This window comes from Castor canadensis, chromosome 16 (genome assembly GCF_047511655.1).
Source record: "Castor canadensis chromosome 16, mCasCan1.hap1v2, whole genome shotgun sequence".
Taxonomy (NCBI): Eukaryota; Metazoa; Chordata; class Mammalia; order Rodentia; family Castoridae; genus Castor; species Castor canadensis.
Genome location: NC_133401.1, coordinates 45,516,139 through 45,536,428, shown reverse-complemented (window position 1 = coordinate 45,536,428; position 20,290 = coordinate 45,516,139). Strand labels below are relative to the sequence as shown.

The 20,290-nt window shown below is 43.6% G+C and overlaps 1 protein-coding gene across 8 annotated transcripts in view; it reads left to right on the top strand.

The window, feature by feature from the left end:
• The window catches only part of Mcc (MCC regulator of WNT signaling pathway), a 437,017-nt gene that overhangs the window by 348,000 nt on the left and 68,727 nt on the right, over positions 1 to 20,290 (top strand). For all 8 annotated transcript variants that reach the window (XM_074058872.1, XM_074058874.1, XM_074058871.1 and 5 more), the window contains 3 exons: positions 2,401 to 2,543; positions 17,669 to 17,832; positions 20,062 to 20,268. In XM_074058872.1, coding sequence (XP_073914973.1) covers positions 2,401 to 2,543; positions 17,669 to 17,832; positions 20,062 to 20,268 — 514 coding nt within the window. The remainder of the gene's footprint in view (positions 1 to 2,400; positions 2,544 to 17,668; positions 17,833 to 20,061; positions 20,269 to 20,290) is intronic.

Sequence of the window (20,290 nt, the reverse complement as noted above, 5' to 3'; positions counted from 1 at the left end):
GAAGACAGAATCCACCTGGTCTTTGCTTTCCTATCCTTGTCTTGGTGCTCAAATACATAGCATAGAGATCCTTTGTCTGCATTTCATGACAACAAAATCCTCCTGCCTGCCATGGCATTAGTAATGTGGTCATTCTCCCTCCCACTGGGCTCTGACCTCATTATGTTTCTGCAATAATGTCTTCCTCTCCCTATTCATTCCTTTCATTCCTTTATAAAGTTCTTCCTAGAAGTAATTTAGTACAAAGCAAGAGAATTGGCAGGAACTATATGTTTTAGAATCTGCCAACTCAGGAGGGTTTAAGGTGGCTATTCAAGATTTTTGCAAATGCTGTTTATACCAGAGAAGCAGCAGCAGCATTTATCACTCACTTTCTTGGCTCTAGCATAGTCTCAGCCAAGTTGAAGCTGATGACATTGACCATGCAACAAAGGTAAATTTTTTCATCGTGCACAAATCTCCCCTTTACTAAAATCAGAATTTATGTGCTGGCCAAAAGCAGAGCTGATGTATCAAGTATACAAACAATTGGCCTCTGAACCAAAAAAGTGACTCTTAAGAGTCACCTTTTTTTAATTGTCTTGTCCTCAACCTAATTATTATTGATTTCTATAGACGTCTAATACTAACTTATTCATAGACCATTCACCTATATTTTTTGCCTTCACCACTTCTATTCTAATTCATATTTTGTGTAGCAGTGGACTTCATATCTGCTTAAAATCTTCCCACTTTTCTGAGTGGCTTCATATAAATTGTCTTATAAATCAGGGGCTCATTTATATTAACAAAGCAGCTGAATTCTTTCCTTGGGAAAATGTTGATTTCTTGAGAAAAATCAAGAACTTTAGCAAGTTCTTCACATTTCTCTGACTTATTGACACATCTTCCCAATTGCCTCTTCCTCAAACCCAAGTGATAACCACTCACCATCTTGGTCTACTCCAAACCCCAAACTGTAGACTTTCTGCCCCAACCCCACTCATCCTGGTTGTTGCCAACTTCAAATGAATGCCAGGCAGGGACAACAACTTACCTTCCTAGTTCACACCCCTCCCTGGGACTGAGCAGAGCTCAGTCCCCAGTAAACCCACTGATGATGTTCCCTTCTTGTTCACTTGCAGAATACATGCTTAAGGAAGAGTAGTAGAGGAGGTTTGACTGACTAGTCTTTGATATTAACAGGTCGAGTACCAAGACAAAACCCCACTGAATAATGAACAGACTCTAAAACAATGAAAGACAGGAATGAAAAACAAGTAATGTTAAGGAGAGGGTAATAGTGGGAATGGGGGGAGGGGAATGAAGTGGGTAAAGGAGGGTGACTGGGGTTGAGGTACTTTCTATATATGTATGAATATGGAGCATGAAACCTATCGAAGTCATTTTAAGAAAGGGAAGAGGGAAGAGAGAGAATAAAGGAGGGGATGAACCAAACCAGGATACAGTGTGTGTGTGTGTGTGTGTGTGTGTGTGTGTGTGTGTGACAACAGAACCTCCTGTACACTAAAAAAAAACCCTATATAATCATATACTGATAAAAATGTTTTTTTAAAAAAGTTTTCCTTTCTCTACACCTACACTACACAGTATGTGTGTGGTGATGCTGGTGGTATGTGGAGGGGGCAATGTATGTGTTTTGAACAACACTATAATCCTAAGCTTCTTAGCAAGCTAACACTACAATTCAGAGACCAAAGGTTAAAAGGTCCATAAAGTCCTGAGAAGACGTGGCTGCATTTCAGTGCTGTCTTCTGGCAGCAAAATCAAGGGGAAGAAAATAGAGCATTGAGTTGTATTGTCTCACTCAGCATTTTCATTTTTCTCCTCACCAATCCACTTGAGCATCTTTGGGGAAACTGAGTTTGGTATTTCTTAGCTGTACTTATGATATAGCTCTTGAAAGGTCCAGTTTAATCTGTACAGATGAGGTACTGGTTTTTCAGCAGCTCCAACCCCAGTGCTCCCTGTGTCCTCTTCTAATAAAGAACCCCCGCAGTGGGCTGCTGCAGATGACAAGCCTGTTGTTGGTGTTCACTAGGCTTTTCATTTTTTCACTCACTTTAGCTTCATTGCTAGTGGTCTTAGTTTTTTTTTGCCTCAAAATTTGAGGAGTTGAAGAAACCCCGTTCCTTCAGGAAATCTTTGAAGGAAAAAGGTTTCAAGTAGGCTGATAGATAAGTCTTGTTCAGAACATAGCCATGAAGCAGCCTTGCAGTTTCTGGCTGACCAAAGATGTAACTGTATTTAGCCTAAAAGGAATCCTGGTCCCTGTGGACTGGGTGAGAGATACATCTGTTTTCTTTCTGAATATCTTTGCTTGTCCTTAAAACACACATTCTTGAGAGATTCATCTTCCACGCTTGTCAGTGGTGAATGACTCTCTTTTCTTTCCCTCAGGGAGGAAGATGAATATTCGGAACTGCGATCAGAACTCAGTCAGAGTCAACATGAGGTCAATGAGGACTCTCGAAGCATGGACCAAGACCAGACCTCTGTCTCCATCCCCGAAAACCAGTCCACCATGGTCACTGCTGACATGGGTGAGTTCACCTGCCACTACCCTAGACCTGAGTTTGGTTTCTGAATTGCAAAAGGGGTCTTAGAAAAAGAGGGAAGACTGAGTTAAAATTTAGTTATTCGGGGAGTTTGGTGAGTGGATGAAGGTACGTCCACTCCAGTCCCTTACTCACTACCTTTATCCAAATGGAACTAGAGAGCTTAATTAGCTTTCTGTCCTGATAGGATTGTGATTCATATACATGTCACCTCTGCTTTAAAATTCTGGAAGTAGGGAACCAGGTAAAAAAGCTATTGCAGCATTCCAAGGGATAGTCCTATCTGAACTGCAGTGATGGGAGTGAAAGGAGAGAATGGTTGACAACCCTTTGCAGCAGAAGTGCCATGTATTGTTTAGTCTCTGTTGGGTAAGAAGAAGGAATCCAAAATTGAGCATGTTGATCCCAAGTGACTAAGAGGATGATCATAGTCCTTGGTAGGGAAGTTTGGTTGGGAAACAAGTTGATAAATAGTCATATTATGTTTGAGGTTGCAGGGAAATACCTATGTGGAAATATCTGGGACCCAGTGTTTTAAACTGCAGGTTACGACCCACTATTGAATCTTATTTGGAAACATATTTTAGAAATTTTCTCACTGTGAGTTGCAGTCAAAATGTCGCACTTAGAAACACCTGCCTGGGTATTTGGAGAGAGATTGAGGTTGAAGGCATAAGCTTTGAAGTAATCTGAGCTGAATGATCCCTGTGGTTGAAAGGATATGGAATCAAAAGAGTAATGTAGGGAGGAGAGGGAAGAAGAGCCAGGAGAAAGAAGAGAAGAATAGTGAGTTTTTATGAAACTTAAAATTTCGTTTAATTAGAAACCTACATAACATGGTACCTTGACAGTGAATCAAAAGATTCTAGGAAGTCCTGGCATGTGAGCTGAGACCAGGAGGATGCACAGTTCTTAAGCAGGTAAAGGAGGAGGTGTCATCCAATGAGGAGGGGGGAGTGCATTCCAGGGGTTCATGGGTCATTGCAGAGAGATGAGGGAGCCTAGAGAGGTGGGCAGGAGCCACATCACCCAAAGACCACATGTGAGAATCTTGCTTTATCCAAAGACTCACAAGAAGCTGTTGAAAGATTTTAATAGTGGGGAAAGAGATGAGATGATCCAGTGTGCATTTCATATCAGTCCCTCTGTAGTATGGAAAAAGAATCTGTAAGTCAAGAGTTGAGTTGGGGACTGGAAGCATGGCTCAAGCCATGAGATGGGAAAGATGATAGGTAGTAAAAAGGAATAAGTCTGGCAAGATTTGCTGAAGAAGGAAATGGGTAGGGGCAAAGGTGTGGATGTCTCAAAGGAGTCTGGTTTGCACAGTAGATGGATTGTGGGACCACTGAGCAATATGGGAGCATAGGGAAAAGGACAGGTGGTTTCTTTCAGTTTTCGTTTTGCTTTCCGGGGTGGGAGCAGTTGAACAAGTGATGGTTTATTCTGTTGGTGTGAGACTGAGATATCTCCAGATAGCTGGGTGGAGATGCTCCAGCAGGCAGTAGAAGAATTGAGATGAGTTAAGTGGGAGATCGAGCTGAGGAAAACCAGTTGGGAGACATTAGGTTGTTTGCAGATGGCAACAGAAGCTGTGGAAGTTGATTTGCAGAGAATGAGAAGTGGGAAGACCTCGATACTAAGCCACAGGGGCAAAGGCTGGTGAGCACACTCAGCAAGAGCTGGTGACAGGAGGCCTTTTATTTTGGTTTCAGGGTAAATGTACCTCCTCAGAAAGCCCCAGTGTGTGTCAGTGCCTCTGCCCCATTTGTCATTGTCCCATTGTTCCCTTCTTGTTTTACACTGAAATTTTGAATTATGTGGTCATTCGCTTGACTGACTCTGCCACTAAACTCCCTAGGCAGAAGTGTGTTTGCTTCATCTCCTGGTTTATTTCCAGAGCCTGTCCCAGGGCTTGGCATATGGCATGTGTTCAAGGATGCCATTGGAATGAATGCCTGAACAATCAACCAGTCCACAAAAGACTTAGGGAGAAAACAAGGAGAGGGTCTTCTGGTGCTAAGCCAGCCAAGCAGGAGAAAGCTCTGGTAATGAAGACATGGTCAGCAGTCTGGATTGCTGCTAAGGCCAAGGAAGATGGATTTAGCCCCGGCAAAGTCATTTGCTGTGCACTGATTGATGCCAGCTTAAGCCACACAAAATGTGTTGAAGAGCAAAGACACCTCCCCAGGCTCTGTACATAAAGCCCAGAGTTTAGGTCCTCGTTAGTTTGCTTTATTTGCCTCCTGAACCCAGGCCCTATGCTTCGTGTTACAGCATACTCCACCCCTACCACCAACCCATCCTGGGGCCTAAGTCTAAAGTGCTGAGTTTATAACCAGCAGCATAGATCACTAACCCTGGTAACCCCATGTTCTGGACTCTGACTTCCAGCGTTAGGCAGCCAGGCAAGTTCAAGGAGCAACCTGTTCACATTCACTCCAGAGGTCAAGCCCTACACTAATGGTTCTATTTGCAGTGTTTGGAACTGATAAGTAACCCACACTCTGACAGCTGCACGTCATAATTGAGTTTGGGAGATGCAGGGACGAACTCACTTGAATGGGCATCTCTCCTGTGGGATTTCTTGGTCCTTCTGAAATGACATAGCATGTGTCACAATAATTCCCCATGGCAGGATCCTGTGTCCACCTGTCTGCAACTTCATTTTCCCAAATCATTCTTTTCAAATGGTTTCTTTCCATCCTGCCCTTTCTCTCCCCCTCTGTCTGTCTGTCTGTCTGTCTCTGTCTCTGTCTCTCCAACCTGACCAGCTCCTCTTGCCTTTGGGCTCTTCCTTGGCTGTCCCTTCATCAGGGAGCATTCCTTCCCACAGTCCACATGTGCCTTTCTCTCCATCAGTCGACTGTCTCCTTCCTGGACTAACCTGACTCATTCTCCAGTGAGCAGCATCACCCACCTCGTGCATTTGCTCCTTCTAGCTCCCAGCACTACCTGAGAAGTCCTGGGCTTGCATTTCTTCCTCTGCATACTGCCAGCCTTGATCCGTTCCCTCACACTAGCATGTAGGCAGCATAGAGTAGGAACTCTGGTGACCTTGTACCCCAGCCTAACAGTGGCTACACATAGAACACACTCAGCCGTCTGAGTAGGAGTGAGTGTTATCCTGGAACCCCTATTCTTTGGAGGATGCAGACACCTCAACAAAACACCCACCATGGGGTCAGGATCACTGTGACCCATTAGGGTCATGGGCCCCAATCATAACCTCAGGCAGGAGCCTAGGATGTCACTTTCCAGAAGTCCTGCCTGAGTGTAAATCTGATGGCTAAATGGGAGTGATGCTGGTGAAGAGGAGTAGGGCAGGAGGAGGTACTCTGGACTGAGAAAGGTGTTCCTGGTCCCCAAGGAGGGCGAGCACTTGGGAATGATTTGGAGGGGCTCATGAAGGTCGCAGCACAGAGTACAGTTGGTGTGTTTGTTCATTGGAACTGGCTGCCTGCCTCTTCTTATTCCTTTGCCATTTTCCAATTAAATTGCTTCAGTAGGGAAAAAAATAGCTTCCATGTATAAACACCATTATCGGAAATCATTAAAAAGCATTCATTTCATTCTGGTTGCTATATTTGCAAACCTGCATTAAGGAACTCAGGTTTTCTCGGGCTGGATTTCATAGGCAAAGTTTGCTCCACTGTATTTGCTGCTTTGCAAAGATAACAGAAGTAAATCCAGTCTAGTCACTTCATCAAAAAGTCCTTGTCTTTTGTTTTCGAACCCGACCTGTCAGAGCCTGGCTACCCCTTCAAATCACTGGGACCTGTCTGTGGGGCCTGCACAGCAATGTACAAGTACTTGATTTTCTAATAAAGATGTACATTGCATCTTACAATAAAATGCACTACCTCTTTCTGAACACAGTTGTTTGGAAAATAAAGATGACTCAGCAACCAAAGCCAAGGTAGGAGTCGTGGCTTAGAATCTTTCTTTCCTAAACCTAGCAAGGTGCTTTAGTTAAAAGTGTGAATGGATCTAACAGCTAACATGCTTTGCTCACTTATGCTATGTCAGTCTACACACACACCTCATGTTTAATCCCCAATCTCAAAGGAGACTAGGAAGGCTTAGTAAGGCCGCAGAGTTCAGAGAAGGACGCCACTCATCCAGGTATGCACAGCTGAGAGGATGCGTTGTTTCTGCCCACGTTTTCATAGATGGCCTTTGCTTTCACATCACTGTGAAAACAGTAAGACATTCCTGCCACTGATGACTTCTCACCATCTTTTCCGGTCTCTGAATGCTGATGGGAAACTTTGGGGCAGCTGTGTGATCACAAGGACCTAGCCTAAACGAGAAGCATTTGTAATTAAACAAGATTTTTACCAATCTCTGAACGAGAAGTAGAACAAATTATTTGGGTGTTGCCACAGAGCAGAGTCCAGATGTGTGTACATAGGCTCAGGCGTCCCACGTGTCAGCGTGCATGTGCCACTCTGTCCAGAAGACTTCTCCAGCTGTGTTCAAGGAACAGCAAAGCTTTTCTGAAGCAAATGGTTATAAAACAAGCAAAATCCCTGAGCAGATAGACCTCTGCACAGCTAGTAAGGCTTTCTACTCTGGTATTTTGAAAGCTCATCTGATATTTGAGGAGAATTTTTTATTTTTCTGGAGATCAGCAATGTAAAAACTGTGATACTTTCCAGGGTTGAAAGGATACCTTGCTTGCTGGTGTGATCAGAGAGATAGATTTTTCCTCAGTATGAGTCGTTTTTGGAGGATAACCAAGGAAGAATTTACACAAGAAGCCTAGCTTTTTGGCACGGCTGTGACCATGAAATATGTTTAACGTGAAAGCCATATTTTCCTGGCTTAGTGACTGATCAGTCTTAATGGCTTCAGGAAGAACGTTTAAACGTGTCTAGCAGCCACTCACAGCGGGGAGAGGGCTCAGAGCAGGGAAAGGCAGACCTTCCTCTTCCAAAAACAATTTCTGCAGACTGGATGAGAGAAGTGTTTACACAGCAAGGCAATCCATGTGGAGAAGTCTTGATTTTTTGTTAGGAATGAGGCTAGGCCAGCAGTGTTCTCCAACACAGGATTTTTTAAAAGAGAGTCAGATTGCTTGTAACCTGACTTGCAATCTCTGAGGACCCAACCCCCAGGTTTGGATACTGGCCTGGAAATTGCAAACTGGTTGAACCTTTTGCTGCCTGTTTTTCCCCCTTCTTCTCCTTAGTTTATTTGGGCAATATCATTTCTCCTGAGATGTTCGTTATATGGATCACCCCTGAAAATCAAGCTCAGGTCACAACTTTTGAATATTGGTTTGCTGGAGGGCTGCCTGAGGTGACTGTATTTTCTTCTATAGAACTGCTGGGTTAAACAAGACCTGTCTTTTAAATTTAGGAGAGCTGAGCCACTTAAGAGGCCACCAAAAGTCATTCTCAAACTTTCCCAAGAGTAACCAGTTATCATTCCACATCAGTTAGTGAATATTTCCCTCAGTAATTTTTCAGCGCCCCAAAGAAAGGCTTTGTTATGCAAGGTTTACTCCCAACAGGCTCCCACCATTGTTGAGGCTCGTGATAAGTCTTCTAATAAAAGCAATTATTTTATTTTTTATTATTATAAATTTTTATTAGGCTATATTCATTATACATGGGGAGATTCACAGTGACATTTCTGATTAGACTTATATTGTACATTGCCCCCATCATCTCTCCCCCTCAACCCCCTCCCCACCCATTTAAAGCAATTGCAAGAGGTTTCTTAGTTCTATTTCATATAGGTATATGAAGTCCATCTGCCATATATGTCACCTTAATCTCCTTCCTTCACCCTACCCGCTCCCACTCCCACCGCCCCCCACACACTGTTCCTATTTTTCAGTCCTGATTTTTGTTATTAATATTTAAGTTGACGTTCAAAGGGGTGTCTCAAAAGCAATTATTTTCTAAACAAACTGGACCTCTTCACATTGATTTGGGTTTTGGTTGGTTGGACTCATGACATCTTTTTCCTTAAAACCCACATTGTACAGGAGTGTTTACTTCCAAACCAGTGTCTGGAAGCTATTTGTTCTGTAACAGAAATAAAGTCTGGGTCCTTGCTGGGGTTATGGAGACCACAACTATTACAGTGAGCATGTTGCTATAAGAAAATATTTTGTATTTATGACATTTGGATGCTGGGAACTCAGCCTTTTTCTTCACTTCCCTGGCAGCTTGGAAATCCTCTCCGGTTTTACAGAGAGAGCCACAGGGTCTGTTACAATTGCCAGTGGTGGGCCTACTGTGTGCCAGGACTGATTGCTTTCAAGACTGGAGATATTCTGTTTGAGCATGGACTCTGGAGTTTCCCTGGGCGATCCAGGGCTTTGAGGGTGGTCAGAGAAGAGGCCTGTGAATTGGGCAGGGGCCAGTGACTGCCATAGAAAACCTTGGAGACACAGTGAGGGCTAGAGTTTGTCCTCTACCCATGACTCTCACTGGGTCTTCAGGTCACTTTCCAAAGACCCAAAACGAGTTTTAAGGGTTTTCTTGCAGATTTCCAAGAAAGCTCTATCCTGGAAGTTTCCTCTATCCTCTGTAACACTGGAGTCATCTTGTTTTAAACATGTGCCAATTTGGGTGTTCAAAGTCACGTGAAATGTTGATAGGTGAATTTAAAACCTATTTTTGCACATGTGTCTTCAAGGCCTCAATTTTTAGACGGCACTGAAAAAGTCTGGGATGCAGGTAATCCATTTGTGAGGGGTCCTCAGAGGGCACCGAGGACAACTGGGCTGGCAGTCCCCGGAGAGCCATTTCCCTTATGCCTCCATATTTACCACCGAGTTTACTGTTTCTCAAAAACCGTGTCATAAACCCAGAGTGACAACAAGCAGAATAAAAACAGTTCTCAGAAATAAAAGTTGTGAACACTCAGCTTCATCTTCTTTGAGAAAAGAAACAAGAGTCAGGCATGGTGGGGGGAACAAGTTGCCTTTGGGGCCCCTACCCTGACTGTACCTGTGTTGTGGGTGGTCATTTGCCTGGAGCAGGCTTGCTGGCAGGAGGCCAGTCATCCAAACCTGAATTTGAGAAATCAAGCATCTTAATGGTTTCCTTGTTAAATCCAGATCCCAGTGCATCCCTACTACATCAGACTCTCTTGCCTAGAGAGTTGAGGTACTTCTTTTCCCCCAGCTTCTTATTTTGAGAGACTTCAAATTTAATAAAAATTATAAAATAACCTCCCACGAATCATGTATATAGATAAACCAACTGTTAACATTTTGCCACATTTTATCCCCCCTCCCTGGCTTTTGTACATTGTATCCTTCTCATTTGTACATTGTTGTTTTGTCTGTTTGTTTCTGAACAGGTGACAATAAACTGCAGTCATCATGATGCTTCACCCTATACATCAATCAGCAAAGCCCTCCTAAAAGTAGGAACTGTGCTATGTAGCCATTACTCCTTGTTATGTCCAAGACTTTTAACACCTGTGAACACGAACTCATATACAACCCTTATTCACATTTCCCCAGCTTTGCCATTAATGTCCTTTGCCGCTTTGTTTAACCCAGGATCCAGTTACACATTATATTTAGTTATCATGTCTCTGTACCCTTCTGTCATCTCGAATGGGTCGTGCCCTGTCCCAGTTTCGTCTGTCATGACACTGATATTTTTTAGGAACCCAGGCTAATAGTACATAGACTATTCTTAATCTGAATGGTCTGATTAGAGAGCATATGCAGGTGATGGTGTCTCCTCGGTACCACATCACCTCAAGGGGTCCCTAAAGTCAATTTGTCATTGGTGATAACAACATTGGTGATGTTGAGGCATTTTTAAACTATGATGACACCACCATTCTTGTCAGTCCTCTTGTCTTTGGTGGACACAGGCAAAAAGTGTCTACTGAAGACACTTCAGTTAAGCAGAGGTAACCTGTCTTCCCAGACCCTTCATCTTCTCCTTGGCATTCCTATCTGAAAGTCTATCCCACCATTTTTTAGTTTGTTCAGTTGGGTTTGTGTTCACTGCTTGCTGGAGCAGGCCTTGCTGCCCACAGAGCAGAGAGGACTGCTAACAAGAAAACAGCCGCCCTCCTTAGAACACTTCAGGACGATCTGAACTGTTCAGTCCGTAGGATGTAGGTTCTTGCTCTTCAAAGAAAGTCTGTGGTGCTGCAAGGATCTATAGCTCTTTCGTCCATCTTGATTTTTTTTGTTTGTTCATCTTGTTTTGTTTTTGTAGTACTGGGGATTGAACTGGAACTCAGGGCCTTTCACATGCTAAGCATGCATTCTATCACTGAGCTCCACCCCTGACCTCATTTCTTTGGCTTTAAATTGCTTTACCAGGTAGGACGTGTGTCCAGTCAGAACAGAGGGGTAGATGACACCCATTGGCAGTTGGCAGGAGGGAGAGGGTACTTAATGGCCTATCCTTTCACAGCCCACGTTGCTGCAACCGTGCTGTCACTTCCGGTTCTTAGCCTGGCTAAAATTTACTGGAGCACATATCTCTCACTGCACCAGCAACTTTCCGCCTCAGGGACCTTAATTAAAAGCTTTCTGCCAAGTCAAGTGATGTTTCATTTGATAATCGACTAATAAGTAGGCAACATAAACCTGATACTTATACAAGTTGTCTTATAAAAAGCCTTACATTTCTTTTAGAGTCTCAGTTCATTCAGGATTTATCAAACACCTACTCTATGCCCAGCATTGTGAGTCTCTGTTAATATCATTGGCTGAATGAAGTCACTGATCTCCAAGGCTGGACTTAGTAGTGGACATGCTGGTTAATAGGAGATTGTGGGGGCATGGTACCAATGATGCCTCCTAGAAAATAGAATTTCAAGGCAAAGCTTAAAAAAGACCTTGGGGGTGGGGCGGGGAGGTGGCCCAAACAATGCATACATATGTGAGTAAATGTAAAAAATGATTTAAAAAAAAAAGACCCCAAAGTAAAGGAAGATGAGCAGCCAGCGAAGTAGGAAATACCTAAGCACTAACTGTGAGGCAAGTAGGAGTTCCAGATTTTGGAATCTGGAATCATAGTTTGGAGCAAATTCATCTGGTTTAGACTGGGCTGCTCAGAATCAGGTGGACATAGGGAGTGTTTTTAACATCTAAACCTATTTATCTGAACTTTTATGTGGGTTAGAATTTTTCCAGGGGGTAAAAAAGAAAGCAGTTTTTAACACCTAATTCAAAATAAACCAGTTCTGGCATAGTTTATTGTACCAACTCTGGGCCTAGACATATTTGGTTCTGAGAAAGAAAGAAGACCAGATTTGCTCACTAGCAAGTGTATAAGCACCAAGACTGATCAGGCTCCTCAGTTTTCATAGCTGGGAATTTCTTCCTACCTTCTTTGCAGATTTCCAGATACACAGGACTTCAGTTCTCATTAGAGAAACACAGTCTCCAGCTGCTGTGAGAAATCTGACTGGGACAAGCACATTTAGGAAAGACTGCAAGCTCAGCAGAGGCTGTAGACCCCCACAAAGGTGGCAGGAAGCTGAGCCGTGGAGCATTGTGGTGGTGCCATATCCAGGGGGTCAGCTCCTGGCCACTTGACAAGTTGCTGTGGTGTCAGAAGCTGGGTCTATCACTGCCAGGCCTTCTGATTTTATAAGAACAGCTATAGGACTGGAGGCATGGCTCAAGCAGTAGAGTCCGAAGCTCTAGGTTCAAACCCCAGTCCTGCCAAAAAAAAAAAAAAAAAAGAATAGCTCTAAATCCTAATGGTTGGGAAATGGTGGCAATTCATCAAAACCATTTTTAAATATAAAGAGAGGCTTTCTAGACACCTCAAGCTTGCTAGATGTACAGACAAATCTACCTACTTATGGCAAGTGAATATCCTTTGTTCAAAAGAGATGTCTGGCAGACTTATTCTTCTGTGTCTGTTTCATCTTTATACAAATTAGACAACTAGAAGGCTACATTCCTAGATTTTCTGTGCTTTGTACTTTATGGTCTCCATCTTTCATTTTAATTGAAGCTTAGTATAAGAAGAAGCTATATGAAAGCTGCACATGTGTGAGACTGTGTCTGAGGAAACAACCTCAGCATTCATGCCACATGTAAAGTCTCACAAACCTAAATTCTTTTAGCATATGTTGCCAAAAGATATAGTTTCTCTTGTGAAACGGAAATGCTCCCTCTTTTCTGATAGGAGAACACTCATTTTTTGCACTGGCTTCCAGGAAGGTCAGGGCTAAATGCAAGAGCCAGCTCAGGCAGTGACACTGCTCTCCATTTGCTTCCACAACCTTTCCCTAGTCCAGTCCCATGTTTCCCTCTCATTTGTAGTTGACTGTAAAAAGCTACCTCTAATTCTTCCTTGGAAAGAAACATGCTATAAATATACTCTACTGAAGGGATGTATATTTGATGCAGAAGGCCTCCTCTTTGTCTCAGGACCTGGTGCAAATCTGTCACCTTTCCTGCACCAAGTACAGCATAATGAAGGGGAACAAGTGGGCCTCTATCAGTGCTGCCCTTCAGGAGGTGGAGTGTTAAAGAGTCAGCAAGGCTGACCACCAGGTCTTCAGGCTTCCCGTATTACTACTCTCGTCTTTCTCCAAGAAACATTTTTAAGTTAAACCACAGTTTCTCAAATCCTTTCTGAGGGTACTGCCATTCTAAAGGTGTTTTCTGTTTTATACACACCTATTTGCTTTTATCCTCTCAATTTACTTGCAGAAATTTTTACTATGGTTGTTTATACTATACATATATAATATGCTATGAACATTTTTATGTATACATAAAATATATTTGTGTGTATATATGCACACATAAAATATATATGTTGTATATATGCATGTATATATAATATATATGTATGTATATATATATGTGATATATATATACAACATAAAATTTACCATGTTAGCTATGAACAGTGTAGTGGGTACTTCAGTGATATTAAGAGCATTTTTAGTTGTGCAAACACCTCTGCCCACTCCCAGAACTGTTGCATCCTCCAAAACAAATTCTGTACCCATTAAACAATAACTCCCACTTCTCCTCTTCCCATCCCTGCAACCTCTACTCTATGTTTTCTTATTCTAGATAACTGAGAAAAGTATACTCATACAGTATTTGCCCTTTTGTGTCTGGTTTATTTCACCTTATTTCACCTTGCATAATGTTTTTAATGTTCATTCTTATTGTAGCATGTCATAGAATTTCATTCTTTTTGAAAGCCTGTTAATACGTCATTGTGTATATACAAGTGTATATGTGTATATATATTTTATATATATCATATTTATTCATTCATTTGTTAATGGACACTGGCTTGTCTCCACATTTAGGCTAAAGTGAATCATGCTGCTATGAACACTAGTCACAAGTGTCCTTTGGAGTCCCTGCCTTCTATTCTTTTGGTCATATCCTGAGGAGTAGGCTTCATTGTTGCAGGGACTGTCCCTGGCAGGGCCAGACGGTAACAGGCCAGGGAAGGAGTTTGGAATTTATTATGATATATATATATATGAACAAGCCACAGACTCAGAAAAACAGTGCCACTCTGTCTAAAGCAGTAGTGATGGGGATGAATGGTGTCAAGCAATTGGGGCCTTGTGACAGTACCTCAGACAGGGGATCCAGAACATCTCATTCTGCTGGCTTGGACACCTTGTCCTTTCATGAGACTCCAAACAGGGAGCAGTGGCAAAGGGCAGCCAAGGGTCAACAGCTCATTAGCGGAGTTTGCGTGAAACCACACCACAAAGCTCTGTGAACAACAGATGAAGTATATAGGGTTTATCTCCCAAAGAGTGTGTGCAGCCTTCCTTGGACTGCATAGCAGATGCTCAGTCTGTGTGGTAGTCTATGGTTCAGTGTTTCTTTATTTTTTTCCTGGGATATATTCAATGTACGGGGGCAGGATTCATTGTGACAATTTCAAATAGGTTTATATTGTACATTGGTTACATCGCCCCTACCACCTCTCCCCCTTAACCCCATCCCTGCCCTTCTGTGGTAGTTTAGATACCACCTCTCATCTTCCCGACTCTCCATCCTGTTCTGCACTGTGGTCTCTTAAGGGGACTTCCCAAGGTGGTGGCTTTGAGCTCACCTCGTGCATCTATGAGACTCTGAATTGACCACGGTCTTGTGCTCATCTTTGAATTCTGTTTCCAGACTGTGGTCAGGGCTCGGCAGCTGTCTGATTGTAGAATAAGAAAGAAATTCCTCACCCCTCCTCCTGGTCCTTCTGGCCCAACACCCTGAAGAATTAGCTTGGGAGCCACCCCAGCTGTCCTGCTATGTGACACTCTCAGCAGATACATCCAACATGGCATGCATTAGGTGGCCCATGTAAGGGAAGTCTATAGAATGGCTGAACAGGGCATCTTTCTTCCTCATCCTCCTCATCAGAACTTCATGATGTGAACAGTCCAGGGGCGTGAGCTCTCTCCAACTCGGGGTCCCCACAAATGCTCTTTCAGAGCCTGGTCAGTGTGATTACCAGACTGTGCTGCTCCTCCCTGGGTCATCCTTGTCTCACGTGTGTGCTGAGCCCCTGCCTTCCCTGTCCAGAGGATGTCCTGCAATGAGGAGTGTCTCCCTGCTGTTAGCAGCTCAGATCTGTAAGGAGGAAGAAAAGCATAAGGATGCTGCTGTTGGCAGAGTCTGTGTTTTCTGTTTTTTAAATAGATAGTGATGTGATGCTTACATTTGCATGTAAGAAAACTTTTTTGGTAGTACTGGGCCTTGTTTCCTAGGTGGGCAATCTACTACTTGAGCCAGGCCTCAGTACTTTTTGCTTTCTTTATTTTTTTGTAGAGGGTCTCATGTTATGCCTGGACCATGATTCTCCCATTTATATTTCCCACATAGCTGGGATGACCAGCCTGACCTACCATGCCCAACTTTGTGATGGTTAAGATGGGGTGTGTGGGGGGGGTATTCTGCATGAATTTTTTGCCTGAGCCACCTCCTGAGTAGTTAGGATTGCAGGTTTGGGCCTTGGCACTTAGCCTAGAAAATATTTTTTGATCACCTACACTGCTCTTTGTTGGAGATACAGTGGTGAGGAAGATCCAAGTCCCTTCTTTCAGGAGCTTCATAGGGGAGGAATAACAAACACATAACTCACATCAGATAGTGATAATTGCCATAAAGAAAACAGGATAATGGGATGGGGACTGGGCAGAGGCAGGAGATGCAACTCAACCCTGTGCTCCAGATAGGACCTGAGAACTGCATGGTAAGTGGAAATCAGTGTCAGCAGAGAGAAAAGAAGCCATGGTACAGACAAGAATTTGACCTGTTCTAAGGACAGAGAAAGCTTAGGAGTATAAAGAGAGCAGAGAGAGAATAGGGAAAGGAGGGCAGATGAGATGAGGGCTGGATCTGTGGTCCTCACCCTGACTGCACATCAGAATTTATTCATAGAACTAAAAAACTTTCCAGTGTCCAGGCCCCACCCCAAAGATTGGGATTTAATTGGCCTGGGGTGGGGCCTGGACACTGGTATTTTATAAATGTTCTCCAGGGAGTTCCATGGTGCAGCCTGGGTTGAGAGCATCAGTTTTGATCATGCAGTGTTTTACAGACTCTGGTAAGGAGATGATTGTAGTTGCATAACAGTGGGAAGCCATTGGACAATGTGGGCTAGAAAGTAACAAGATCTGACTTAGGTCTTTAGCAGGCTCACTTTGGCTACAGTGTGGAGAGATGGGGTAGGAAGTGGTTACAGTGCCCCACTTGAGAGGGCATGGTGGCTTGGCTCAGGATGGTATCAGTTTGGTGATAAGTTTTGGAGGTGTGGTCACAAGATGGATGGAATTTTGAATGTGAGGCAAAAGGACATCAAAGTAGCTTCATGGTGACCTGAGTTGCTAGGTGGATACTGGTGCCATTAACAAACACAGGACGGATTGGAAAGGAACAAGCCTGAGAGGTAGGTGAGATAATTGTGTGCACTGGTTAGAGTAAAATCCTCAGGCTGGTTTTTTTCTCTTTACATTTTGGTAACTTGTGAATATAAGCAGCCAAATGAGATTGACTAAAATACCCTGTGAAATCCTATGCTCACAGAGCTAAGAGTTTTCTTGAAGCCTTCCAAAGTTTTCACCAAAAGCAATTCTCTATTTTAGTGTATAGAACCTTTGACGAGAAGGTCAATGGTGAAGATATTAGCTTCTTTCATGCAGGAATCACATTCTACTTTGAGAGCTTGAATGCATATGGTCACCACCTGTCCTGCTATAATAATTGACCAGCATGGTGATATGTAGAATCCAAAATAGCAGATGAAAGAATTTGTATTTGACTTTAAGAGGCTTTTCCCCCTAACCTACTTCTCTTCTAAGACATACCTAGCTCATATTATAATTATAATTAACATCTGGATGTCCAGCTGTTAATAGCAACCCAGATTGTCAAGACAAGATCAAATTATTAGAATTGCTTAAAAGCCATATAAATAGAGAACAATGTGGAATTTGTTAAAAGTTTGCTATTTTTTTCCCCTGATAGAAGAGAATTGCCTAAATTGCAAAGGTGGATCAATTTAGGTTGATACAGGAGTGGGGGACAGATGTTATGTCTGTTGAGAGCAAAAACAGTTTCTTCTTTTTTAATGGATTTCATTGTTCTATTTTTATAATGCATATGAGGTTCTGCAATCATATTCCTTTGCAGCACCCCTCCCCCAGCATTTTCTGTTTTTCAAACTGCCTAGCATCTCCACTCATTCTGAGGCTTTCTGTTTGTTTATTAAATTACTAGATGTTTTGAGCTGAAACTCTGGGGTCAGTGCTGGTCTAAATAGCTGAGCAGGAGAATTGGCCAGAGACTTCTGAAGTGCTACCAACACTTTCTGGTCATTCTTTTGGTCTCACTGAAGAAACTCTAGGATGTGTCTGCCTTTGTGTGAAAGGCATGAGAGCATTCGCAGACATCTAGAAAATGCCCAGGGCCTGAATCTCCTTAATAAAAAGCTTTACATTGTCTGTGAGCCTCAGAAGCAGTGCCTACAGCCTGGGAGATGAAGCTAGATATGTTGAACTTTGGAATGTCCAGTTCCAGTGCTCTTCCATTTCACTTGAGTGAGTCCCTCGTGGTGAACAAAACAGAGGGCGTTTGTTGCCCATCTGCCTACTTAAGGAACTCTGTCGTCGTTCTTTCACAGATAACTGCAGTGACCTGAACTCAGAACTTCAGAGGGTGTTGACAGGACTGGAGAGTGTTGTCTGTGGCCGGAAGAAGAGCAGCTGCAGCCTTTCTGTGGCCGAGGTGGACAGGCACATCGAGCAGCTCACCACAGCCAGTGAGCACTGTGACTTGGCTATTAAGGTAGACCTCCTTCCCCCTCTGCCTAGCTTGCTAGTCTATGGAAGGGCAATGGTCAGACCCCTCTGTTTTTAAATTTAATTTTCTTTTGGTGATACTGGGGTTTGAACTCAGGGCTTCACACTTGCTAGGCAGGTGCTCCACTACTGATCCACACCCCCAGCCATTTTTGGATTTGACTGTTTTTCAGGTAGGGTCTGGCATTTTTGCCTAGGCCAACCTGGACCACTTATCCACTTACCTATGACTCCCATTAGCAGGGATGACAGGCACGTGCCACCACACCCTCCTTGATGTTTGCAATGGGGGTCTGGCCAACTTTTTTGCCACAAGCTGGCCTTGAACCACAATCCTCCTGATCTCTACCTCCTGAACAGCTGGTGTTACAGGTATGAACCATTGTGCTGAGTCAAGCCCCTCTCTTGAAGTGTGGTTTTCTCAAGTACCTATTAGGGATTGAAAACTATAAAACAGATTGGGCCACCAAGTAGAAGCAGGAGCTTAGGACATTTTCATTGGGGTGAATTACTTTGCAAAGGGCTTTATGTCAAAAACATCACTGCCTTTGCAATAAGGACAGTTTACTTTGGCAGCCATGAGATTACTAATGTTGACCAATCATTTTTGGGTGGTTCATTAGCACATGCTTGAGTTGCACTTTTGCCTTAGAAGCTTTGTTAGTGCTTCAAGGCCACTGGAATACAATTCCAACAGTTTTCCTCCCATGTTGCTAAGGAAAGGAAGGTTCAGGGCCCAAGTCATCTCATCTCCAGCTGTGCAGCTGTCCTGGGCCATGCTTTGACAGGCAATCATCTTCCTGCTGAAGAAGGAGCAGGTGAGGGGAATTCTGTGTATCTGCACCAACTCATCCTGAACAATGAGAATGTCAAGCCCTGTTAATCCTGGGCCTCAGGTGCCTTCAGTTACTTCACCATGGATTAGCGAGCCCAGCCTAGAGGTTCAGACTTCAAAGTCTGGAGGATCTTATGCAAAGGGATAGTCTAAGCCCAAGTTTCTGTCAACAGGAAGCCTGGATTTCCCAAGAGAGCTGTGGTCTCAAGTGAACCCTGATGTATGTTTACACCACAGCTGGCTTTACATCCTTATTCATCTCAGTTGCAAATATATAGGTGATAGGGTTTGGGATGAAGAGAAGCAGTTACTGGTGTTTCTTTCTCTGGAGTCCCCCAGGCCCTATTGTCAGTTGTAATGCCAATTTGCATGCCAGCTCCAGCTTCAACATTGGGAGAGAAAGAGGACAAGGACTTCTCCCAACCAGCAAGGGACAAAGTGGGTTCTGGAGCAGAGCCACGTAGGATAAAAGAGGGACAAAGCACAGAATAGAGGAAGCAACAGCAAGATTTGGTACCTGTCTTCATTAGGGGATCTGAAAATGGCATGTCCTCATAGTCAGTGTTTGAGACCTTGTGTTTCTCAGCATATCCCTCTGTTACCTGCCACCTTTTCACAACAATCCTCCCATCTGTTTAAAAAATAGCTGGCTTCCTTTTGCAAAGGCTAAGTCATGTGAGTGGATAGTGTCTGAGAGCACCCAGAATGAGTTCCTTTTCTTCTTCTAATTTTATGCATCTTTTTTTTGCATGAATACTGCGTTTTAAATGAATTCTTAAGATCTCTCCAGATACTATGAAGATTCTCTTCTCTGTAGTTCAGAGCTATTTAATTCATGAAATCCTCGCTGTCTGATAAACCTCCACAATGAGCTGCTGCTTTTTCTGTGCAACCAAGGTTCATTTTTGTCTTTTACATCTTGGGACTGATCCTCATTGACATCATCTGAATTCTTGTGCGACACTAAAAGCAGAAAATGGTGATCTGTCTGATTGCTGAGCTGGTGCACGGGAGACCTATAATTTAGAAAACTTCCCAGTAGGGTTCCTATGCAGTTTGTAAACTCCTGTTAGTCCCTGCGTGTTCACCAACTATGGAGCTCAGGTGAAGGAGATGAACAGCTGTGTGTGAACATGGTGGATAGCACCACACAGAGGCTCAGCACTGGGAAGAGACTGTGTTTTCCTTACTGCGGGGACTGCTGGGTAACACAGAATATGACCCAGGCCAGTGAGACTGGATGATTTGGGGATGGTGCAGGTCACGATCACCATGTGCTGTGAAATGATGTTAGAACCCACTTCTGTGTATACCTGATCCAGGGCAGCCTGTTTTCTTCCTGTCACCTTTATGGCTTTTCTTGGTGGTTGTGTTTTGCAGACAGTTGAGGAAATCGAAGGAGTGCTCGGCCGGGACTTGTATCCCAACCTGGCTGAGGAGCGATCCCGGTGGGAGAAGGAGCTGGCTGGGCTGAGGGAAGAGAATGAGAGCCTGACAGCCATGCTGTGCAGCAAAGAGGAAGAACTGAACCGGACCAAAGCTACCATGAATGCTATCCGGGAGGAGCGTGACCGGCTCCGGAGGAGGGTGAGTGAGTGCCCTGGTCGGT